We start from the raw sequence: 26356 nt of genomic DNA, 5'->3' as shown, positions 1-26356 counted from the left end.
AAACCTACCAGCGTTGCCCTTCACCTTAACAGGAACATACTGTCTCTGGACTCTCGTAATCTCATTTTTGAAGGCTTTCCATTTTCCAGCCGTCTCTTTAACTGTGAACATCCGCCCCCGTTCAGCTTTTGAAAGTTCTTGACTAATACACATAGAAATTGTCCTTCCTCCAATTTAGAACTTTAACTTTTAGATCCGTTGTATTCTTTTCCATCACTACTTTAAAACTAATAGAATTATGGTCACTGGCCCCAAAAAGCTCCCCCACTGACACGTCAGTCACCCTGCCCTGCCTTATTTCACAATTGTACGTCAAGTTTTGCACCTTTCCTAGTAGGTACATCCACATACTGAATCATCGTTTTCTTGTGCACACTTAACAAATTCCTCTCCATCAACACTATGGCAGTCCCAGTCTATGTTTGGAAAATTAAATCCACTACCTCAACCATTCTAATATTCAAAGAGATAACTGAGATCTCCTTACAAATTTGTTTCTCAATTTCCCACTGACTATTAGGGATCTATAATACAATTGCAGTAAGGTGATCATCCCTTTCTTATTTCTCAGTTCTACCCAAATAACTTCCCTGGAGATATTCCCAGGAATATCCTCCCTAAGTACAACAGCAATGTTATCCTGAATCAAAAATGCAACTCTGCCTCCTCTCTTACTTCCCTTTCTATTCTTCCTATAACATGTATACCTTGGAATATTAAGCTGGCAGTCCCGTGCATCCCTGAGCCACACCTCCGTAATTGCTATGATATCTCATGTTTCATGTCCCCTACCATGCCGTCAGTTCGTCTGCTTTACCACTCAGGCCTCTTGCATTGAAATAAATGTGAATTAATTTATCAGTCCTACATCATTCTCTGCTTTGTTCCTGCCTGCCCTGACTGTTTGGCCTACTCTTCTCCCCAACAGTCTCAGACTGATATTTTTGCTCACAATCTCCCAGGGTGCTACCCCACTCTAGCAAATCTCCCACCAGTATATTATTCCCTTTCCAATTTAGGTCTATTCCTTCCTTATACAGGTTGTTTCTACCACAGAATAGATTCCAATGATCCAAAAACGTGATTCTTTCTCCCCTGCAACAACTTCTCAGCAATGCGTTCATCTGCTTTATCCTCCTATTCCTACCCCCACTAGCTTGTGGCACTGGGAGTAATCCAGATATTACTACCCTCGAGGACCTCCTTTTTAAATTCCTGTCTAACTTCCTATATTCTCTCCTCAGAATCTCATCCTTATCTCTTCCTATGTCATTAGTTCTGATGTGTATTACATCCTCCCACTGGTCCCTCTTGCCTTTGAGAATATTCAGCACCCACTCAGAGATATCCTGATCCTGGCACCAGGGAGGCAACACACCATTCTGATGTCTTACTGTCAGCTTCAGAAACTTCTGTCTGGGCCTCTGCCTAGAGAGGCCCTAATCACAATTGATCGCTTGGAAGCTTGCATATCCCTCCATTACATGAGAGCCAGTCTTTGTACAAGAAACCTGGCTATAAGTGTGGCATTCCCTTGAGAGTCCATCACACCCTATATTTTCCAAAACAGCATACTTGTTTGAGATAGGGATGCACACAGGAGATTCCGGCACAACCTGCCTCCCTCTCCTACCTTTCCTGAAGGTCACCCATTTACATGACTGTATCTTTAGTTTACCTTCCTGCTATCTATCACACCCTCCAGCACCTATAAATTCCTCTTTGCCACTCTAACTGCCACTCCAATTGATCCATGCACTCCAATATGATTTGCAATCAAGCACTCTTCCTGTCAACATGATTATCAGTAGCATGGAAGCTGTCCCTAATCTCACACATCTCTCATATCTAATAGGAAGAGCACATCGCTCTGCTAAGGACCATTTTTGCACCTTAACAATCTACCGACACAGAAAATAGCATAACCTTATTGCTCCAGGCTAACTTAATACCTATGTTTTATATTTTTAAAGTTTAATCAAGAGACAGATCTCAATAAAAACAGATAATCAAAAAAAACCCACTCTACTCACTATTGTAGATTTACAAAATAAAGCTAGCGACTTAGCTACTCCTCTGCTGTGAGCTCCCACACGCAGGTTTCTCCAAGGTCAGCTGAGAATTTGGCTTTTTATTTTTCTTTGACAAACTCTGATGTTCAGAGATACTTAAAATCAGACATCAGAGACAGTAGCTGTGAAGGTTCACTGCTGGTTCAGACAGCAGTGTAGGTTTCTTTCTGTGTTGATTCACTTCCCACATGTGGTCACTGCTTTTGTCTCCCTTTTTTTAATAGAACATAGAACATTACAGCGCGTACAGGCCCTTCGGCCCACGATATCGTACTGACTTGTGGAAGCATTCTGAAGTCCATTTTTCCTACACTATTCCATTTTCATCCATATGTTCATCCAATGACCATTTAAACACCCTTAAAGTTGGCGAGTCTACTACTGTTGCAGGCAGTGCGTTCCACACCCCTACTACTCTCTGAGTAAAGAAACTACCTGTGATATCTGTGCTATATCTATCAACACTCAATTTAAAGCTATGTCCCTTCATACTAGCCATCACCATCTGAGGAAAAAGGCTCTCACTGTCCACCTCATCTAACCCTCTGATTATTTTATATGTCTCAATTAAGTCACCTCTCAAACTTCCTCTCTCTAACGACAACAGCCTCAGGTCGCCAAGTCTTTCCTCATTAGACCTTCCCTCCAAACCAGACAACATCCTAGTAAATCTCCTTTGAACCCTTTCCAAAGCTTCCACATCCTTCCAATAATGCGGTGACCAGAACTGTACGCAATACTCCAAGTGCAGCCGCACCAGAGTTTTGTACAGCAGCAGCAGGACCTCATGGCTCCGAAACTGAATGCCTCTACCAATAAAAGCTAACACACCAGATACCTTCTTAACAACCTTATCAACCTAGGTGGGAACTTTCAGGGATCTATGTACATGGACACCGAGATCTCTCTGCTCATTTGCACTACCAAGAATCTTACCATTAGCCCAGTACTCTTTTCATTTCTATTGTTCCTTCCAAAGTGAATCATCTCACAGTATTCTGCATTAAACTCCATTTGCCACCTCTCAGCCAAGCTCTGCAGTTTATCTATGTCCCTCTGTAACCTACAACATCCTTCAGCACTAACCACAGTTCCATCCACCTTAGTGTCATCTGCAAATTTAATAACCCATCCTTCTATGCCTTCATCAAGGTCAATTTTAAAAATTACAAACAGCAGTGGCCCCAAAACAGATCCTTACAGTACACCACTAGTAATTGAACTCCAGGATGAACATTTCCCATTAACCACCAACCTCTGTCTTCTTTCAGATAGCCAATTTTTGATCCAAACCGCTAAATCATCCTCAATCCCATGCCGCCGTATTTTGTGCAGTAGCCTACCGTGGGAATCCTTATCAAATGCCTTACTAAAATCTATATACACCACATCAACAGCTTTACCCTCATCTACCTGCTTGGTCACCATCTCAAGGGACTCAATAAGGTTTGTGAGGCACGACTTACCCTTCACAAGACAGTGTTGACTATCCCTAATGAACTCAATCCTCTCTAGATGATTATAAATCCTATCTCTTATAACCTTTTCCAACACTTTACCCACAACCGAAGTAAGGCTCACTGGTCTATAATTAACAGAGTTGCCTCTACTCCCCTCTTGAACAAAGGGACAACATTTGTTATTCTTCAGTCTTCTGGCACTATTCCTGCAGAAAATGACGACATAAAGATCAAAGCAAAAGGCTGTGCAGTCTCCTCCCTGGCTTCCCAGAGAATCCTAGGATAAATTCCATCTGGCCCAGGGGGGACTTATATATTTTCACACTTTCCAGAATTGCTAACACCTCCTCCTTGCGAACATCAATCCCTTCTAATTTATTTGCCTGTATCTCAGTATTCCCCTCGCCAATGTTGTCTTTTTCCAGTGTGAATGCTAACAAAAAAATATTCATTTAGCGTTTGTCCTATCTCCTTGGACTCCATGCACAACTTCCCACTACTACCCTTGATTGGCCCTAAACTTTCTTGACTGATTCTTTTATTCCTGATATACCTATAGAAAGCTTTTGCTTTTTACTTGATCCTACCTGCCAGTGACTTCACATGTCCTCTCCTGGCTGATCGTAGCTCTCTCTTTAGGTCTTTCCTGGCTAACTTGTAACTCTCAAGTACCCTAACTAAGCCTTCACGTCTTATCCTAACATAAGCCACCTTCTTCCTCCTGAGAAGCGATTCAACTTCTTAAGCCACTGCTCCCTTGCTAGACCACTTCCTCCCTGCCTGACAGGTAAGTACTTATCAAGGATACGCAGTAGCTGTTCCTTGAATAAGCTCCACATTTCAATTGTGCCAATCCCCTGCAGTTTCCTTCTCATCCTATGCATCCCTAATCTTGCCTAATCACATCCTAATTACGTTTCCCCCAGCAATAACTCTTGCCCGATGTTATATACCTATCCCTTTCCATCTCAAGTCAACGTAACTGAATTGTGGTCACTGTCACCAAAGTGCTCACCTACCTCCAAATCTAACACCTGGCCAGGTTCATTACCCAGTACGAAATCCAACGTGGCCTCGCCCCTTGTTGGCTTGTCTACATACTGTGTCAGGAAACCATTCTGCACACATTGGACAAAAACTGACCCATCCAAAGTACTCAAACTACAGTATTTCCAGTCAATATTTGGAAAATTAAAGGCCCCCATAACATTCCCCTGTTACTCTCGCTCCTATCCAGAATCATCTTTGGTATCCTTTCCTCTGCATCTCTGGAACTAATTGGATGCTCATTTACAAACTCCCAAGAGGGTGACCTCCTTTACTGTTTCTAACCTCAGTCCATACTATCTCAATGGACAAGTCCTCAAACATCCTTTCTGCTACTGTAATACTGTCCTTGGCTGACAATGCCACACCTCCTCCCCCCCCCACCACCACCACCCTGCCTCACATGCCATCCTCTCTGTTCTTACTGAAACATTCAAATTCCAGAACCTGCATCAACCATTCCTGTCCCTGCTCTATCCATGTCTCTGAAATGGCCACAACATCAAAGTCCCAGGTACCAACCCATGCTGCAAGTTCACTTTAAAGTGCTGTTGTTCTGACCTATATTTCCCAAAGTACAACAGCTTATAAAACAGTAATTACTGCTCCTAGCATTCAACGAAACCAGCTCCAACACTGAGCAGCTCTTACAGCCACAAATTTTTCCCGTCTTCCATCTTGGATTACTCAGAATCCTGCACGAGTTAACTAGTTTTCTTCTGTGCTCTGTGATTCTAGGCTAGATGGAAGGAGAATTGTGCATTGAAATTTCAGTGATTTTGAGGTTAATAGAATCCTGTCTTTGGAATACTGACTGTTCTTGAATCAATTTCTGGTCATTCGGTCAATATTGTCTTTGTGTCTTATAACCTTTGTAAATTGGTGCATACAGCTGATAAGAACCCATCTGTCCTAAAATAATGAAAAGCTAAAATCAGTAATTTACAGAAAACCATTATTGTAAATGTTTGGCATAACCAGCATATATTTGTAATATCACCCCTAACCCCATCATTGCTACATTGGAATGCATTTTTGAGGCAGAAGACTTATTCATATTTAATGTTCCTTCCAGTGTTTAACTCTCTCAACATAATATTGAACATTTTCAGCCTGCAGGAGCCCTGGCGAATGCATTAAGAGGCCATGTAAACAATATTCGAGCAATCCACAACCAGCAAGTTATACCACTTGAACAAACTTTGGTAAGAAAAGTGCAGTGAAATTTTTTTTATGCAAAAAACCTTTAAGCTTGTGCTTGTGCATCTGTAGTATACTCTGTTTGAGAAAATGAGCATTATTTAACAGAAGTGAAAGTGTTTTGATTTTGCCTGGACAGGTGGTGAGAAAAACCTGCATTAGCTGTTTTGGGGAAGGCCCACCTTATAAATATAGTGCTGCTCAAATGCTGAGTTTAGACAGTAAGGGCATCTTTGAAATCAAGGACCCCAGCAGCAGATGTCCTGCTCTTTGATGGTCAATTAGAGGTAGCCGCTGAACAGCATTTGATGAAGTTAGGTCTTATTCCATCCCTTCACTGTTTACACTTTTCTCCTCATTTTTAGTTTGGAAACCATCTGTGTTTCATAAAACATTTTAAATCTTTGCATGTTATTTGCTTTCTGCTATGTACTTTAACTAATTTTTACTTCCTGATTTTTTTAAAATGCTAATCAGAAATATGTTGAAGCCCGGGTAAGTTCTTATTCAATGACCCATTAAACATCTCAAAAGTATTTCTTGGAAGGCATTTTTAAATTTGTGTTCATTGTCAGAATGTTAATGAGATTGGAATAATCAAGAACAGAAAACAATCGATGGACTCAAGATACCTGGCACCATTAATCAACTTCACTTCAGCCACCTTCTGCTATATTCCTGAAACCTTTTCTTTCTCCAGAGTCACCTCCTCATGCTACTATCTTCAGTGTAATTTTTTTAGTGAATTATTCTATACTTCAATTTTCCTTTTTATTAAAGCGTAGTGTAGACATTTCTCTGAATTTCCTACTTAAAAAGAATCAAGTAACTCGGTTAGTAAAGTATCTTCAGTTGATGTTAAACATCTTGAAACATTGACCTGGATATTCTGATGACCAGATAGACTTCGAAGCTGTGCAGAGTGGAGTGGAATTGGGGGGCAGGGAAATTACCCAGATACAGCAGACTCCATTGTGATTGCCCAGGAAGTTGCAGATTCTGATGACCAGTTCCTCTGCATCTGGAATTCTCTGAAGGAATCCATTAAAGGTGGAGAGTTTGGAGGTATTTTTGGCAATAGTTACTCAGGAAAAGTTGGACAATTAATAATCTGGTCTAACTGCTGGGTATCTATTCAGCTGATTTACCCCTTATTACTCACCCCAACCCCAAAAACATCCTTCTGACCTCTTGTCCTCCCACATTCCCCCCTCCCTATTGACAATCATCCTGCTACTGACCAGACCCCATCAACCCAACAACCTTTCTCACCCACCAGTCTTATAGCCCTCTGTTAGCTGGCATCAACACTCTTTTCCCGTGCCAAACTTGATGTCCAGGTTTTCTGCTGCCACCAGACACCGGCCATGACACCCACATCCCCAAGACATTGACCTCCCTAAATGCTCCATTGTATTAACTGCTACCATAATTTCACACTTATCTGATATGATTAGATTAGATTAGATTACTTACAGTATGGAAACAGGCCCTTCGGCCCAACAAGTCCACACCGAACCACTGAAGCGCAACCCAGCAAGATCCATTCCCCTACATTTACCCCTTCACCTAACACTATGGGCAATTTAGCCTGGCCAATCCACCTGGCCAATGCACATTTTTGGATTGTGGGAGGAAACCGGAGCACCCAGAGGAAACCCACGCAGTCACGGGGAGAATGTGCAAACTCCACACAGAGAGTTGCCTGAGGCAGGAAATGAACCCGGGTCTCTAGCGCTGTGAGGCAGCAGTGCTAATCACTGTGCCACCATGCCGTTGCAGAAGCTGTCTAAGGGTCTAACCGTGTTGATGGACTTTTAAATGTCAGAACAAGGCCCGCTGGCTGCTGCTAAAGGAGCTGTGGTTTAGCTTCCTCTGACTGTCCTGCACTATGAGGAATTGTGATTTCATGTATGACCTGCATTTCTGAAGGAGCCAGGATCAGAATTTCCGTGTAGAAATGAGCAACTCAGTACGAACAGAAAATAAAATTGGAGCAGAGTAGCAACAGACTGTGATATCTACTTCTTGGAAACCTGGGTCATTTTTAATTATGATGATGTCTCATTCCTCAAATAGGTTATATGTTGGTTTATCTTGGGTTAGAATTGGGTGACTTCCTTCTCTTCTTGAACTTACAAGATAATGTTTAACTATGTTCTTGTGAATGCATTTTAAGAATTGCACTCTCTCTGCATGTTTTTCACTGACTTTATCCTAATTGGTAGCAGGTTGATTAGAATCTCATGCTATTATTGTATTGTTGTTTCTCTGCTTTTGTCAACAATTTGTCTATATATTTGCTCTTCTATCTTGCTTTAATTTCAGGTCAATAGTATTGTTCCAGTAGTGTATTACCTGTTTTTGTTCTTTAGTTTGACCCAATGTAATCTCTTTTGATGCCTCTTCTCATATATCATCTCTCTTCACATCTGTGATAGTTTCTTCCACCAGTGTTATTTTATTCCCATCTCTGTTTTGTCAGATAACTATATCATGGTGATTACTGAGCTCCATTTCCTGTCCTCCTTTAACCTATGTGACAGTAATAGTAATGGTACCATACATCCAAGTGCCCTTCTATGTCATCAGCTCATCTGCTTCATTCACCCAGCTCCTTACACTGAAGTATATATAATTAAGCAGCAGACAACTCCGATAGTTATCTAGCAGTACATTGAACTGCCTCCAACTATATTATATAATAGTGTAGTTTAAAACGCTCATTGATCATCTAAACTTGGGAGAAGGGAAAAGTAAACATTTACAGATATCCAGCAGAGGACCGAAACTTTCTTTTCATATTAGCTGTTTTAATTTTTGTGATAATTTCTGATTTAAGTAATCTGTTTACTTCAATAGAACACATTGAATGAAAGTATCGGAATACTGCAAAACTCAGCAGCAAGCTTAAAGGTAAACCAATTAACATTTGGTTGTTGAAAATTCCATATATTATTTATTTGAAGTTATATTTCGTTGCTGTCTTATTTTTCTTTCTTTCTTTGGATTTCACTCCATGTTCTGGATTGGACAGATGCTACTTAGGGATACATGCCTTCAATGCTGCAGGTGTTGCTACTGACTAGCCACATGAAAGCATGGAACGGCAGGCTTTCCCTTGTGGACATGGATCAACTTCCATTTGATTTACTTGTTTTCAATTTTCCACCATGGGCAAGCTTCACTCACTGTTTCATCAAAAATCCACTTTTAGGTCTGTGATATAGTAGTACTGATAATCAAATTTGTCTGTTCCACTGCTCAAGTACAAATCGTTGATATTTCACATTAGACTGCTCAGCCCTTTGAGAAGATTTTAGACCTGATTGGAGAAGAGTGTGACAAACAGTGTATGGATACTGAGATGAGTACCAACCCAGTAGGCTTCACTGTGCTGCACTGTTCTCTCTGTCCCTCCTTTTGGGAGGAACAGATTTGATGGGGCAAAGAGTCTCCTGTGTATAGTATGATTCTGTGATTCTCCATTTATTCATTGGGAAAGCAAATCTTAGCAGGATTTATATTAATGGTAAGGTCCTAGGGAATGTGGCTGAACAAAGAGACCTTGGAGTACAGGGTCATAGCTCCTTGAAAGTGGAGTCGCAAGTGGATAGGATAGTGAAGAAGGCGTTTGGTATGCTTTCCTTTATTGGTCAAAGTTTTGAGTGCAGTTGGGAGATCATATTGTAACTGTAACATTGGTTAGGCCACTTTTGGAATATTGTGTGCAATTCTGGTCTCCTTTCTATCAGAAGGATGTTGTCAAACTTGAAAGAGTTCAGAAAAGATTTATAAGGATGTTGTCAGGGTTGGAGGACTTGAGATATTCGGAGAGGTTGAATAAGCTAGCAATCTTTCCCCGAAGTGTCAGAGGCTGAGGGGTGACCTGATAGAGGTCTATAAAATCATGAGGGGCATAGATAGAATAAATAGACAAAGTCTTTTCTCTGGGCTGGGGGAGTCCAGAACTAGAGGACTTAGGGTGAGAGAGGAAAGATACGAGGCCTAAGGGGCAACTTTTTCACACAGAGGGTGGTATGTATATGGAATAAGCTGCCAGAGAAAGTGGTGGAGGCTAGTACAATTGCAACATTAAAAAGGTATCTGGATGGGTATATGAATAAGAAGGGTTTGGAGGGATATGGGCCGAGTGCTGGCAGGTGGGACTAGATTGGATTGGGATATCTGGTCAGCATGGACGAGTTGGACCGAAGGGTCTGTTTCCATGCTGTACATCTCTATGACTAAGTAAATTCCTCTCTTCTCTTGTGCAAGCACTAACAGTATCTATTAAATCTTTGACAAGAGGAGGCCAACACCAAAAACCTTTAGTTCCACCCCTGCCTCCAAGAAGGAATCCATTTAACCCTCCAAGGATGCACTGGCAAAGCTTCCCCTTGCACTCTCTACCAGCTCAGAGACTTTCAACTCAGTGGGTATTCTTTCTAGATTGAGGAGCACAGTCATCTGAACAAGTCACTGACACATCTCTGTAAATGGTTGACAAAGAAATACCCCAGGTCTCTGGCACTCAAAGAACTGCTGAAGACCAGGGTGCAGAACAGCCCCAAGCAGAAGACAGTTGCATGGTCTCAGGCCATTAATTATTTCATCAAAATGCATGGACGGACACAGGGGTGGCAGCAGGTTTGTCAGCAGCAGTTGGTAACTTGATTGAATGATGGAGATTACTACCAAAGTCAGTAGTATGGTGCAGGTTCTGGCATGCATGCAACTGGCTGCCTGTATGGATGATCTGGCTACCGCATTGAAGACCTAGGACCAGCACATTCAATGTCTGCTGGATGTACACTTGTAACTGCTCTTTATTACAGTCACCATAGATGCTCAGCCTCAGTGGTAAGAGGATAGGAGTATGCAAAACTTCTGTACTTGCTCTAGGTGCCCCATCATCTCAGGGAGACAGAGTAATGCTAACATACACTAACAGGAAGGAAAGCCAACACATGACTGCTAGATGCTTCCTTTCAGAATGTTTCAGAGAGGTACTTGGCCCTCCACCTCCCCCACATGTGAGGCCAAAGCCTGCAGAAGTCTGCATTGAGGAGGATGGATCTGCTTCAGGACTGGAGACTCTAAGCCCAATTACTCACTGGGTCTAGCCAGCTATGTCTTCCAGGCCAATAGGGCTAACAAAGGAATAGGCTCCCTCCATCCTAGCTGCACTTAGACATTTTGGGAGGGAAAGGAAGGAAAAAATCATTTATTGCACATTGAGACATGGGTGTTGTATAGTATTGCATCATTGTGTAGTTTCTTGAGAAGATTACAGAGGTCTTGATGATGATCTTTCAGGAATCATTGGAGTCAGGGTGGGTCCTAAAAGACTGGAAAATGGCTAATGTAATCCCCCTGTTTAAGAAGGGAGGAGGAAGAAGACAGGAAATTATAGGCCGTTCAGCCTGACCTCGGTTGTTGGTAAGATTTTAGAGTCCATTATTCAGGATGAGATTGCAAAACACTTAGAAGTAGTTGGTGAAATATGCTAAGTCAGCATGCCTCATCAAGGGGAAGTCAAATCTGTTAGAATTCTTTGAGGAGGTAAGGATCAAGTTAAACAAAGGAGAGCTGGTAAACATCATCTATTTGAAGTTCCAGAAGGTCTTTAACAAGGTACTATACAGGAGGCTTTCTGTGATTTTTTTATCCTAAATGTGACCTATGAAAATAACTGCATCCAAACACAGTGTCTGGAGCAATGTATTTTTCCTCAGCCAAATTACAAGCTCAACTTCTGAGTGACAGGTGGCCCTTCAAAGGCCAGTTCCTGGTGAAGTTACAAACAAGACTTCTTGTATGCCAAACAGCGTAAGTAACAAATGATAGAGTCAAGTGATTCCATAATCAATGGATCATATCCAAACCTGTAATCCTGCCACATCCAGTCATGAATGGTGGTGGACAATGAAACAATTCATTGGAGAAGAATGTGAAACAAACATTCCCATCCTCAGTGAGGGGAAGAGTGCAGCGCATCAGTGCAAAAGATTGCACCAATCTTTACTTGTAAGTGCCAAGTGGATGATCCAACTTGCCTTCCTTTGGAGGTGCTGAGCATCACAGATTTCCGTCTTCAACCAATTCGATTCAATCTGCGTGATATCAAGTAACAGGCAATGTTCCCTCTAAGCTGTGTAACTGCTTTGACGTTCTGCTTATTGCAGTGGTGTGCTGCCATGGATCACAGCATTAACTTCTGATTCTGTCACACATAGACCGCGGAGGTCTGTGCAGAAGATGAAAATATTGTAGAGAACACTACTTGAAGGCACTGGATACTGCAAAGGCTGGGAGCCCAGACAGCATTCAATCAATAGTACTGATGACCTGTGCTCCAGAACTTGCTGCTCCACTAGTCAAGCTGTTCCAATAGAGCTACAACACTGACATCTACCCGACAATGTGAAAAACTGCCCAGTTATGTCTTGTACAGAAGAGGCAATGAGAAATCCAACCCGGCCAATTACATCCCCAACAGTCTACTCTCAATCATCAACAAGGTAATGGGAAGTATAATCAACAGTGCTATCAAACAAAACTTACTTAGCAACAATCTGCTCACTAATGCTCAGTTTGGGGACCGCAAGGGCCATTCAGCTCCAGATCTCTGCACAGCCTTTGTCCAAGCATTGACAAAAGAGCTAAATTCCAGAGGTAAGGTGACAATGACTGCCCTTGACATAAAGGCTCTATTTGATCGAGTGTGGCATGAAAGAGCCAATGGTGTCAGTAGGATTCAAGGCAAACTCTTAGCTGGTAAGAGTCATATTTTGCACATTGGAAGATAGTTGTGTTTTTGTAGGTCAGTTATCTCCGCTCCAGGAATTCCTCAAGTTCGTTCTGTTGGCCAACCGTCTTTAGCTACTTCATTAATGATCTTTCCTTCATCATAAGATCAGAAATGGTGATGTTTGCTGACAATTGCACAATGTTCAGCACCATTTGTGCCAACTCAGATTCTGAAACAGTCCATGTTCAAATGCAACAGATCTGGACAATATCCAGGCTTAGGCTGACAAGTAGCAAGTGATACACAAATACCAGATAATGACTAATTCCAACAACAGAAAATCTAATCAATGTCCCTTGACATTTAATGGTATCATCATCACTGAATCCTTCTTTATCAGTTTCCTCAGGTTTACAATTAATGAGAAACTTAACTGGACTCACAAGTACTCTGCCTTCAAGAGTAGGTCAAAACTAGGAATCTGATATTAGTAGCAATGGTGTGCACCATTGACAAGATACAACACTGAAATTCATCATGACTCCTCGGATAGCACCTTCCAAACCTACAACCACTACCATCTAGAAGGACAAGGACAGCATCTACAAGGAACACTACCACCAGCAAGCTCCTCTCCGAGCCTCTCATACCATCCTGACATGAAAATCTGTCTTCATTCCATCAGTTCTCTTAGTCAAAATCTTGGAAGTCCCTCCTGCTACTTCTGTGGAGGTACGAACACCAAACGAGCTGAAATATTCAAGAAGGCAACTTACCACCACCTTCTCAAGGACAACAAGGGATGGACAATAAATGCTGGTACAACCAGCAACACCCACATTCCATGAGTGAATTTAAAAATTGCATGCATTCGCAGAGTACAGGGTTGAAGTCATTTACAATCATATCATTGTGTATGTGCAGTTCATGCAATGTACAAGAGTATGAGGTGTAAAACTGGTCACAAGCAATCTTAACCATATCATTGGTCCTTGCAGATTAAAGGTAAACATCTGTGTGAAGGCACAGATAATCCCAGATGATGTTAAAAAATGTCCCTATGGACCACATAGCACAAACCTAATGCAAGACATCATTGGCTTCCCAGGCACATCGATCTGATTCCTTCTCAACATACACAGGTCTAATGTAACAGACTTACACATATAATGATGCCTTTTGCAGGTAACATTGAACCGGGAGGAGAAGAGGGTCAGTTGTCATGTAGTACTTGCAAACTCTAGTTGTATCTTTGTAGCATGAAGGGAAATACTTTCATCAGAATAAGGTCCAACGTCAACATTTCTTGTGAAATCATTCCATCGTCCCCCTTGTTAGAGTGCTCTATGACCTATTCTTTGGAACAGTATGCAAAGCTGTCATTTGTAAATGATGTGTCTGCTGACTGTTCATATTAGTGAGGACATGTTCTATTTCTTATGTTTCCCATGTGAGTTTATTGCAAATGTAACTAATGGATCCAACCACAGCGAGGGTTATCATTGCTGATGCTCCAGTGCAACATTGGTGCAAAGATTGGAAGAGGAACACCATCAAGCCCAGGCCCATTAACAAGCTCCAGGGAATGGCGAGCCATCTACAACAGAAAAACATGCAGCTAAATGTTGCTCCAGTACATGCAGGAGATACAGGAGGGCCAGAGTCTACCATCATTGATACCATTTCCACTGGAGAAGCAAGGTGCAATGTTGCTGCAGACTGAAGATGTTCCAGAAAATTGTAACAGTACTATGCCAACTGCTGGAGCAGGAACTTTGACTTGAAGGAGTGAATGACCATCCTATTCCAGTGCCTGTCAAGGTGATAACTGTGTTTTACTTGTGTGAGATTGACTGCTTGAAAGGAGCCATTGGAGATCTGTGTGGAATTTCTCAATTGTCCACTAACAAAGGATTCGAATACTGATGCCATTTGTATTAGCTCATGCCACTTTGTCTTGTTTCTTCATGACAAGTTGAGGGGCAGCAGCCTAGGCATTAGATTTTGGTAACATAGTTGGTTTCTCTCAGGTGTAGGGCACTATATACTGTTCTCACTTGGTCCTGGGAGATTTCATAATACAGCTGACTTCATCAATTGGAAAGGGTTCCATACCATCAATGTGCAAGTAATCTCTGATCATTGATTCCATTTCTTAAATGTTTGCACCCAGTATCCTGGGAGCTGCCATGATGCCCATATCCTTGAGAGCTCTCATGTTCGTGCTGTATTTGAGGGGCCAGATGTCTTACAGAGCTGGTTACTAGGTTACAAAGACTATCCTCAACAATTTCAATTGATGACTCCTTATACTCCTTGACTGAGTGTGAATACAATGCTGCATATTCTTTGACCAGGACCATGATGGAGCAGATGTTAGAGCTCCTGAGGATGAGATTCCACTTCTTGGATCAGCATATTTAGGCAGAGTGTACCGCACGATTCCAGCAAGCTGTGCTCTATGCAACTAAAGCAAATAAAGAGGGGATGTGATAGATGCTGAAGAGCTGGCAGAGCAATAGCAGTCGTCTGAGGACAACATTGAGAATGATAGAGTGGTGCAGCATCAGATAGCTGAAACCAGACAGTATTAAATTGATATCTGGTTCCAGTAGACAAGAGCTGAGTGCAGTGATCACTCATTGACTCAAAAATTGTTAGTATTCAACATGTAAGCTATCCACTACAGTTCAAAGAGGCAAATGCAGCTGGTTGTTTGATTTCTGTTCACTTTGATATTGCTGAATCAAAGTGAATGTTTTAAACTAGAATTTTCTCTGTTTGTGATGGTGCCACATTGAACCATGATAAGATAATTGGTCGACACTGGGCATTAAGGAAAGAGTTGCAGTGGTTTAAAGGGTTGGAAGATAGGTATGTGGCTAAGGACAGCCAAGTTATGTGGCCTGGTGCTTAAACAATTATTGGGGTAGGAATGGCAGTTCTGTGTGCAAGGACGTGTCAGTGCTGCCGCCTTGATGATGTGATAATGTTACTTTGTGGCTGCTATGCCACTGCATTGATGGTCAAGAGCAATTCTGGATAGTCAACACTTGCCCAGGTGCATAGTTTGGGGTCAAGGATGGCACCAGTGGCAGTAATCCTGGGATAACTTAGAATGATAAGTACTTCTATCATGGGAAGAGAATCCAGTTAGCATCAGACAAGAGGGATATCATAGTGGTGTCACACCCAGCTACTGAGGTGAGTTTGAGAAGAAAGTTTGAGAAAACTCACATGGCCTTGTGGAAAGAAATCTTCCATAAAAGTCGATTAAAATGATATTTAGCCAATTACGAATGAGATTCAGCTCATAGTTTAGGCCTCCACAATTTAGAGGGGTTATACTTGGAAGAAGATCTGAGAATGTTCACTAGATAGACTCCTGGGATGTTTGGGTTCTTTTCTGAGAAGTTGAACAAGTTGGACTTCGATGAATTAAAGGTATGTGATCCTATTGGCCTATTTAAGCTCCTGAGGTTATTTCACATTGTCAGATGCTGAGAAGATCTTTCCTATCACATGGAAGTCTATGGGAGATGATTTCAGAATTAGAATTTGTCTATTTAAGACTGAGATGAGGAGGAATATCTCTGAGGGTTGTGAATCAGTTGCTTCTTCTCCACAGAGACTTGTAGAGGCTGGGTTATTGAATATATTTAAGGCAGAGACTGGTTTTTGGATCCAAAGGTAGTGGTATGTATTTTTGATTATCCAAAGACCAGAAGATTTCAGACTTAAATGTTAATAGGGCCAAGGGTTTTGGAAATAGGAAAGACTAGATCCAAGATCAGATCATCCGTAATCTTGTTGAATGGTAGAGTGGGCATGAGGATATGTGGCCTTCTTTATATTATTTCTTGGTTTATGAATGGTAGTAGAAATGTGAGTGGAGAAGTTAACTGCTATGCATTTTCCTGCAAAAATTATGTATAATTCAGTTACACAATCATCACTCATTTAAATGTAATTTTCTTTATGAGATGAAAGTGAGACACCATAAATGGGAGTCACTAATAAATACCATAAGTAATTCAGAAGAACCTCTTTTTTATACAAGAGGATGGTTCAAATGTAGAACTTCCTACCAAAGGAGTTCAGACAAAAAGTATAGAAATGTATAAATACGTGACAAAGAAGGTAATAGAATGTGATGCAAATCGTTAGATGGAGAAGGGTAGGAGGAAGCTCAGGTGAAATATAAGTGCAGTGCAGACTAATTGAGCTGAATAGTCTTTTTTGGTATAGTTCCTTCTTTGTAATTCTACGTAATTGCTTTTACTTTTCCACAGATAAAAGTGGGAGGCATAATGAATTCCGTTGAAGCTGCTCAGTACCTAATCAACAACAATGGTACCGACATCGTAAAGCAGGTAATGCTCTCATGGACATCTATAAAATGTATGTTCTGCATAGCAAATCAGCCAATTGCTTAATATTCTTATTTACTTAATACACTCTAATACAACAATGACTACAATTAGAGTACCTCACTGGCTGTAAAGCACTTTGGGGCACCTTAAAGCCATGAAAGACACACAAGATGGTGCTTTGAGGGTTCCTCTTGAGGACTACTTCTTGATTTTCAGGAGCTACATTTTAGTTTTCAGGGATACTTTACACGGTCACTAAGTCCCCTAATAGATGAAAAAATTACATAGTAACATTACTGTATTTGTGTTGACATATGGAGCATTTGGACTCACAGAGAAACAGAATTCAAAGTATACTGTTAATATCCTCAATAATTATCTGCCTACAGTAAACTTAAAGCCACAACACAGAAAAAGTATTAATTCCATAGATACAACGGTATTTTAATTGGCCCATAAAACAAGCAAAAATTGCCGACAAAGTTTTTTTTCAAATGAACTGATTCACACTTCTACACACAAAACGCCGTCACTCTAAGCACACCTTTCATATTTTTTCAGGCACACATTCACAGGGTTGAAATATTTTAACTAGCCAGCTATTAACTTTCTTACTGCATCTCATATCTCAATCTCAGATCTAAATTTAACAATTGATAGTATTCATTGCAAAGACTTCAATTTCATTTTCTCCACATAGTAGCTCCTTATTAAGATGTTTTATGGACAAAGATTGTGGAGCTGGAAAAGCACAGCCAGTCATGCAGCATCCAAGGCCCGAAAGGATCCTTCTACATCCAACAGAGATTTTTCTGCACTTCCACATGTATCATCTACTGTGTCCATTGCTCCCAATGTGGTCTCCTCTACGTTGTGGAAACCGGACGCTAACTTGCGGAACATTTCAGAGAACATCTCTGGGTCATATGCACTAAACAGGCCACCAGGAGAATCGTCGTTTTGAGCATAAGCCCTCCATCAGGAATGAGGCTTGTGGCCTAAGGGGGCTGAGAGACAAATGGGAGGGGGTGAGACTGCAGAGAAGGTAGCTGGGAATGCGATAGGTAGTTGAAGGTGGGGGTGAAGGCAATAGGTCAGAGAGGAGGGTGGAGCAGATAGGTGAGAAGGAAGATGGAGAGGTAGGATAGTTCAAGAGGGCAGTGCCGGGTTGGAAGGTTGAATCTGGGATAAGGAGGGGGGGAGGGGAAATGAGGAAACTGGTGGAATTGCCATTGATCCTGTATGGTTGAAGGGTCCCAAGGCAGAAGATGAGGCGTTCTTCCTGCAGGCGTTGGGGGGTTAGGGTTTGACGGTGGAGGAGGCCGGGGACTTGCATATCCTTGGCTGAGTGGAAGGGGAACTTAAAGCATTTGGCCACAGAGTGGTGGGGTTGTTTAATGCACTGTGTCCCAGAGATGTTCTCTGAAATATTCCGCAGGTTGGCGTACGGTTTCCACAATGTAGAGGAGACCACATCGGGAGCAATGGACATAGTAAATGATGTGTGTGGAAGTGCAGAAAAATCTCTGTTGGAAGTAGAAGGATCCTTTCGGGCCTTGGATGGATGCAAGGGGGGAGGTGTGGGTGCAGGTTTTGCCCTTCTGGAAGTGGAGGGTGGTTTGGTGGAGTACACGAACTTATCAAGGGAGTTGCGGAGGGAATGGTCTCTCAGAAATGCAGATAGGGATGGGGAGGGAAATATATCCCTGGTGGTGGGGTCTGTTTGTAGGTGATAGAAATGGCAGAGGATGATACTTCCACTTCCAACAGACCAAAGGGATAGCCATGTCTGCCACTTTGTCGGGTACATGGAACAGTCCATCTTACGCAGCTACGCTTGCATCATTCCCCACCTCTTCCTCCGCTACCTTGATGATTGTATCGGCACCACTTTGTGCTTCCATGAGGAGGTTGAACAGTTCATCAACTTCACAAACACCGTCCACCCCAACCTCAAGTTCATCTGCACCATCTTGGTATCCCTCCCCTTCCTGAACCTCTCCATCTCCATTTCTGATGACCGACTCAACACAGACATCTACAACAAACCCACAGACTCCAACAGCTACCTGCACTACACCTCCTCCCGCCTTGCATCCTGTAAAAGCGCTAACCCGTATTCCCAATTCCTTCGCCTCCGCCTCATCTGCTCCCAGAGGACCAATTCCACCATAAAACATCCCAACTGACCTCCTTCTTCAAAGATTGCAATGAACCCTCCCATGTAGTCGTCAATGCCCTCCTGCACATTTCCTCCACATCCTGCACCTCTGCCCTTGAACCCCACCCCTCCAATCGCAACAAGGACAAAACCCCTCTGGTCCTCACCTTCCACCCCAACAAACTCCGGATACATCACATTATCCTCTGCCATTTCCACCACCTATAAACAGGCATCAACACCAAATATACATTTCTCTTCCCACCCCTATCTGCAATCTGGAGACCATTTTCTCCCCGACTCCCTTGTTAGGTCCACACCCTCCACCAACCCACCCTCCATTCCCAACACCTTCCCTGCCACAGCAGGAAGTGCAAAACCTGAGCCCACACCTCCCCCTCACCTCCATCCAAGGCCCCAAAGGATACTTCCACACACATCATCTACTGTGTCCGTTGCTCCCGATATGGTTTCCTCTACATTGAGGGGACAGAACGCTAACTTTTGCCGAACGTTTCAGAGAATGTCTCTGGGAGACACGCACTGAATAACCCCACTGGCCTGTGACCTAACACTTTAACTCCCCCTCCCACTCCTCCAAGGACATGCAAGCCCTGGGCCACATTCACCGCCAAACCCTAACCACCCAATCTCTGGAGGAAGAACAACTCATCTTCTTCCTTGAGACTGTCTAACCACATGGGATCAATGTCGATTTCACCAGTTCCCTCATTTCCCCTCCCCCTCACCTTATCCCAGATCCAACCTTCCAACTCGGCACTGCCCTCTTGAACTGTCCTACCTCTCCATCTTCCTTCTCACCTATCTGCTCCACCCTCCTCTCCAACCTATCACCACCACACCGTACTTCCATCCACCTATCGCATTCCCAACTACCTTCCCTGCAGCCCCACCCCCCCCTCCTATTTATCTCCCCTTGGGCCACAAACCTCATTCCTGATAGAGGGTTTATGCTTGAAACGTCAATTCTCCTGCAGCTCAGATGCTGCATGACCAACTGTGCTTTTCCAGCTCCACACTCTTCAAATCTGATCTCCAGCATCTGCAGTCCTCACCTTCTGCTTAAGATGCTTTAGGGTTAGGGTTAATCATTCATTTACATCTAATTAATTACCTGGTTGTTTTAGTTAGCTTCATTTCCTTTGTTAACAAATTTGAAACTGCTTACTTTTTTTGCAGCATCTCTCTTTTTCTGCTCTTGCTGCCTCAATGTCCTTCCCACCCTTATTGCATACCTCTTTCTCTCACCCACAGTGCAGCCTCTCAATTTTCCCCACTTACCTTGCAGTCTCCCCATCTCCCCCTAATCATCTTGCACCTATTATCTCCAACCACTCCACCTCTACAGCCTCCTTTCAATTACCTTGTTTCTTCCTCTATGGATTCCTGTTTCTCTCAGATTGTTTAAAGGCCCCCTGGTTCCCTTGCATCCCCACTCCCTCCCAGCCACTTCTCTGCCACCTTTACCTGCTCCTGACCCGCTTGCAATTTATCTCTAACTCACCTACTTGAAAGGTCTCTTGTTTCTCCCAAGCATCCTTATAGGGCCCCTGTCTCCTTAGAGCCCTCTGCAGCTCCTCTCTCTGTTTACAGCCTTCTTCAGGCCTCAATTTCCCTATTCCCACATTGCAGCCCTCTATTTTGCACTAGTCCCCTGTATCTTCATGTTGCCTTTCTGCTCCTTACCCACTCATCAGTCCCCTGTTTGTGTCCCCTCCCATCCATCCTGTCATTTCTCCCCAACTCATTGTGGCCTTCATGTGTTGTATCAATGGTATTTAGGAGCTGGAGGGTTCAGTGGATATACAGTGACTGGTGACAGCAAATGTTAACTACTCATAGTTGACGAGACTACCTTGAGGCTAAATTACTGCAACACATCATGGAGGGGACTGTTTCAGGAGTCAGTCACAGCCCTTAGATTAATCACATCAAATTTGATGCATGGTCAACAGCAAGAGGGTGTGACTGCAAATGAGGCAGGAATCCAGACTTTAGCTTGGAGGAGTCTGTCAATACTCTTATCTCATAGTTACAAGGTTTTTGCTCCTGTTGTAGACAAGGGCATGTCTGCAGGGAAAATGAGTGAACTGACCACAGCACCATGGTACAGAGCATCGTTCAAGTGGTGGGAGAAGTGAGAAACATCGAAGTGATAGGGGATAGCTTAGATTTTCTGCAACAAAGTCAGGGAGTCCTGAAAGCTGTGTTGCTTACTTGGTGCCAAGGTTCAGGACATCTCTTCTAGCTAAAGATGAACTTGGAGTCGGAGGGGAACGATCCAGTCGATGTGGTCCATGTAAGTGCTGACAACATTTGTAGGACTAGGAAAGAGGTTCTTCTGAGCAATGAAGAGCAGCTTGGGGCTAAATTACAAAGCAAGGCCTCAAAGGTATAAACTGAGGACTACTAAATGAGCAATATGAAGATTAGTTTAGGGTAAATAAATTTTGAGATGAAAAAGCATGCCTGTATGATTGATGTGGTACAGATAGGTTCTGATCTTTGAGGCACTGGCACCAGCACAGGGGAAGAGGGCAGTTTTGTTTGGTGTGCTTCATTTGAACCATGCTAGAATCAGTGTCCTGATAATTCATACAGCTAAAGTTGTAGGTAGGTCTTTAAATTAATTAGTAGGGAGAAGTGGGGATGCATGGAGTTTAATTGAAGGGGTGTTTAAAAAATTGACCTGACTATTATGGAGATATGGGTGGGGGGATCAAAGTTGGGGACTCAATAATCCAAGGGTGTTGATATTCCAGAAGAATAAGCAAAAAGAAAAAGGAGGTGGGATATCGTTGTTAATAAAGGTATCAGTGTATTGGTGATTAGTAATATAATGCAATAAATCAAGAATCAATTTGGGTGGAAATGAGGCATAACAGGGGAAGAAGTCATGGTGGAAGTGACCTATTGGTCCCTCAAGAGTTGCCTCACTGTTGGACAAAGTATAAATTGGGAAATAGTGGAAGCATTTAAGAAGGCACTACAATTTTCATGGATAATTTTAACCTGTATATTGACTAAATCAGAATGGCAAAGGTGACACAGAAGATAAATTCCTAGAGTACATCAGGATTGCTTTTTGGAGTAGTATGTTGCAGAACCTACCCAGGATTTTGGATCTAGTAATGAGGTCGGTTTCATAACAGATCTTATATTTAATGATCCTTTCAGAGATAGAAGTCATGTCATTGCAAAATTTCAAATTCAGTTTGAGGGAGAGCAAATTAGATCTCCCATCAATGTCCCCAACTTAAATAAAGGCAATTCAGAGGTATAAGGAATTACCTAAAATGGCTGGGAAAATAAATTAAGGAGAAAGTCAGCAGATGAGCATGGGTGACATTAAGCAGAAAGTTCATAATGCTCAATAACAATTTGTTCTGGTCAAAAAGAAGGACTTGGTGAGAAGAATGGAACACCTGTGGTTTACAAAGGTGGTCAAGGAGAGGACAAAGTGAAGAAAAACAGTGGTAGGCCAAAGGTTTGGGAGCCCTTTTTAGGAACCAGGAGTGGATGACTAAAAGTCTAATGAACTGAGAGAAAATTGAATATGAAAGTATAATAGCAAGAAATATAATATCAAATGTCAATAATACGAGTGTATAAAGAGAACAAGGATCATCTAAAGTAACCATCAGACCTTTGGAAGATGTAACTGGAGAATTGCTAATCAGGTACAGGGAACTGCCAGAACAGAGAAAGTGGTGGAGGCTGGTACAATTACAACATTTAAAAGGCATCTGGATGGGTATATGAATAGGAAGGTTTTAGAGGAATATGGGCCAAGTGCTGACAGATGGGACTCTAAGAATCTAATACTTTGCATCAGTCTTCACAGTAGGTGATACTTTAAACATCCCAAAGATACCACTAAAGCAAGGTACCAATGGGAAGAAAGATCATATAACATTCTCCATCACGAGGAACAAAATATTTGACAAAATGAAGGGACTAAATGCAGACAAATTGCTAAGATCTGATGGCCTGCATTCAAGGGTTTAAAGGAAGTGGCTGCAGAGATAGTGGAGACATTGGTCAAAATATTCCAGAACACATTGGATTCTGGGAGGGTGCTAACAGTTTGGCAAATCACTAATGTAATGCTCCTATCATGAAGAGAGGAGACAGAAAGCAAGAAAGTATAGGCCAGTTAGCCTAATATCTGTCATTGAGAAAATGCTAGAGTCCATTATTAAGGAAGAAATAGCATTTAGAAAAATTGAATGCAATCAAATAGCATGGTTTTATGAAAGGGAAATTATGTTTGAATAAATGTGTTAGAGTTCTTTGAGTATTTAACAGGTAGAGTTGTTAAACATAGAAATATAGAAAATGGGGTGAGGAAGAGTAGGCCATTCAACCCTCGGCTCTGCTTTGCCACAAGTCATTGAGCTCAATACCCTAATCCCACTCCCCCTCCCTTACCCTTGCTCCCTTTAGCCAGAAGAGCTATATTTTTACCTCCTTGAAAACGCAATGTGTTGGCCTCAAACACGTTCAGTGGGAAAGAATTCTACAGACTCACCACTCTCTGGGTGATGAAATTCCTTTGATCTCAGTCCCAAAAGGTTTACCCTTCATCCTTAAACTATGACCCCTGACCCGTAGTCCCCTATCATTGGGAATATCCTGACATCTAACATGTCTAGTCCTGTTAGAATTATATAGATTTCTAGTGGTCCCCTCATTGTTCTAAACTCCAGTTCATACAAACCTAGCTGACTCAATAACTCCTCATACATCAGTTCTGCCATGCCAGCAATCATTTTACCAAACCTTCGCTGCACTCCCTGTATAGCAAGAACATCCTTCCACAAATAAGGAGACCAAAATTGCACACATTATTCCAGGTGTGGCCTCACTAGTTCCTGTATAACTGCAACAAGACATCCTTGCTCCTGCGTCCAAATCCTCTTCCAATGAAGGCCAATGTCCTGTTTGCCTTCTTTACTGTCTATTGCACCTGCAAGCTTACTTTCAGTGATTGGAGCATGGGGATATCCAGGTATCAATGAATATTTTCCTCTCACAATTTTCAGCCATTCAAATAATAATCTGTCTTCCTACTTTTGCTACCAAAGTGGATAACCTCACATTTATCTAAGTGCATCTGCCATGCATTTTCCCACTTAGTCAGCCTGAACAAATCACACTGCAATTATATCTGTACCCTCCTCACAGTGTACTCTTACACCTAACTTTGTGTCATGTGCAAATTTTGCGATGTGACATTTAGTTCCCTCATCTCTATATCATTAACATACACTGTGAATAGCTGGAGTCCTAGTACTGATCCCTGTAGTATCCCACTAGTCACACACCACCATTCAGAAAAAGATTCATTTATTTCTCTTTGTTTCCTGTCTCGGAGCTAATTTTTTATCCATCTCAATATAATACCCTCGATTCCACAAACATAAATTTTATAGATTAATCTCCTAAATGGGACTTCGTCAAAAGCTTCTGAAAGTGTAAATAAACAACATCCACAGGTCCCCCAATCAACTGTATTAGTTATATCCTCAAAGAATTCCAGTAGATTTTTCAGCATTATTTTCCTTTCATAAATTCATGGTGACTCTGTTTGATTCTACTGTTATTTTCTAAGTGATCTGAAATAAAATCCTTGGTTTCTGAGCATTTCTCCAAAAACTAGTACGTCCAAATAAACCTGGTGTTGTGTGATTTTTAACTTTGTCCACCCCAGTCCAGCACTGGAACTCCACCATCTTCCTCATTACTGACATCCAATTCACTGATCTATAATCCTTGTTTTCTCTCTACCTTCCTTTATAAATAGTGGAGTTGCATTAGCTGTAGACCAAAGAATCTTGGAAGATGGCCACCGATGCATTGACTATATCTAGGGCCACTTACTTAATTTTTCTGGGCTGTAGATTATCAGGTCCTTCAAGTCCATCAATTTCTCCAATGTAATTTGTGTACTAATACAGGTTGGCTTCAACTCCCCCCTCTCGCCCAAGTCTTGTGTTCCCCATTATTTCTAGTACATTTTCATGTCCTCCTTTATGAAGATAGAGATGAAGTATGAATTTAACTCATCAGCTTCTTCATTGTTCTTCATTTTAAATTCCCCTGTCTCTACAAGGGGTGGATAGGGCAGATGCAGGTAAGATGTTTCCATGGTTGGGTAGTCAAAACCCAGGGGAATCAATTTTAAGATAAAGCGGAAGTTGTTTAGGACCGAGATGAGGGAAATTTATTTTACTCAGAGGGTTGTGAGTCTTTGGAATTCTCTACCAAGATGGCTGTGGAAGTTTAGTCTTCAACTTATGTTAAGTAGATTACCAATATAGTAAATGATTATGGGGATTCTTTGGGTAAGTTGCATTGATGTGTTTGTTAATTTTTGATCATTATAAATGGCAAACATACTTGAAGGGCAGAGTGACCTGCACCTATTCGTATATTTCTAATTTAGTTCAAGAGCTTTTCAAAGGATTGCTAAGTTAAGGAAATCAGTTAACTTAGTTTAAGAGTTGCAAACTCTGAAAACTTTCAGAACAGGAGTGTTTGTTAGAACTCTGCTCATTACTTACAGTTGAAAAAGTCTAAGAGCTCAATGCCAGTGATCAAGGAAAAGGCTTCACAACTCGCAGAACCAGAACTAAGAAGAATAATTAGTCAAATTGACAGATTTAATAGGGAAGGGAACTCTCTATGATTTTAATCAACTGTAAAATGGTGGTGCTATTGAGTAGGTAGGATTTTGTTTTGCTGCATGTTTTGAAATCTGTTGAACTATCATAGACAGTTTGGTTTTATTTAGTTTACTTTTATTTATTTTGTGGATTAAACTCCTATTTTGTTAAAACCAAATCTGCAGCCTTCTGTGCTTATGTTTTAGCATAAGAGCAGCATGTTAAATTAAGAAACAAACAAAATATAACTTAATCTGGGATCTGACTTGACCAGTGGTAACATCATTGGGATCATAACAGTCTATATAAATGCAAATTTTCCTGGTGACGTTTTATAAAATGCATTTGTTTCCTAGGAAATGTATAATTATTGCGACACTGTGGTTGGCTACATTACTGAATATTTAGAATGGATCAAGGATGCTGTGAGTATTGTTATACTTATGTTACATTAATGGAAAATTTGCCTTTTTTCAGAAAGATTGGATTTATGTTTACTAGCTTCTCATAAGTTATCAGTTTAGTGTGATGCTAACTGGCTAGCACTAAGTTACATGAGGTAACCTATTTCAAAATACTAAAGTGGTTTTGTATGACAAG

The 26356-nt window shown here is 41.7% G+C and overlaps 1 protein-coding gene across 12 annotated transcripts in view; it reads left to right on the top strand.

Moving 5' to 3' along the window:
• LOC122551995 (prominin-1-A-like) overlaps window positions 1-26356 on the top strand; it is a 286450-nt gene that overhangs the window by 213937 nt on the left and 46157 nt on the right. For 8 of the 12 annotated variants that reach the window (XM_087986625.1, XM_087986630.1, XM_087986667.1 and 5 more), the window contains 5 exons: window positions 5692-5784; window positions 6257-6274; window positions 8642-8695; window positions 16826-16906; window positions 26113-26181. In XM_087986625.1, the coding sequence (XP_087842751.1) occupies window positions 5692-5784; window positions 6257-6274; window positions 8642-8695; window positions 16826-16906; window positions 26113-26181 (315 nt within the window). The remainder of the gene's footprint in view (window positions 1-5691; window positions 5785-6256; window positions 6275-8641; window positions 8696-16825; window positions 16907-26112; window positions 26182-26356) is intronic. The other 4 variants (XM_087986686.1, XM_087986694.1, XM_087986699.1 and 1 more) reach the window with 1 other exon arrangement.

This window comes from Chiloscyllium plagiosum, unplaced genomic scaffold (genome assembly GCF_037043375.1).
Source record: "Chiloscyllium plagiosum isolate Xiang-an unplaced genomic scaffold, Cpla_swu_hap1 HiC_scaffold_1, whole genome shotgun sequence".
Lineage (NCBI taxonomy): Eukaryota > Metazoa > Chordata > Chondrichthyes > Orectolobiformes > Hemiscylliidae > Chiloscyllium > Chiloscyllium plagiosum.
This window is presented reverse-complemented; position numbering and strand designations above follow the sequence as displayed.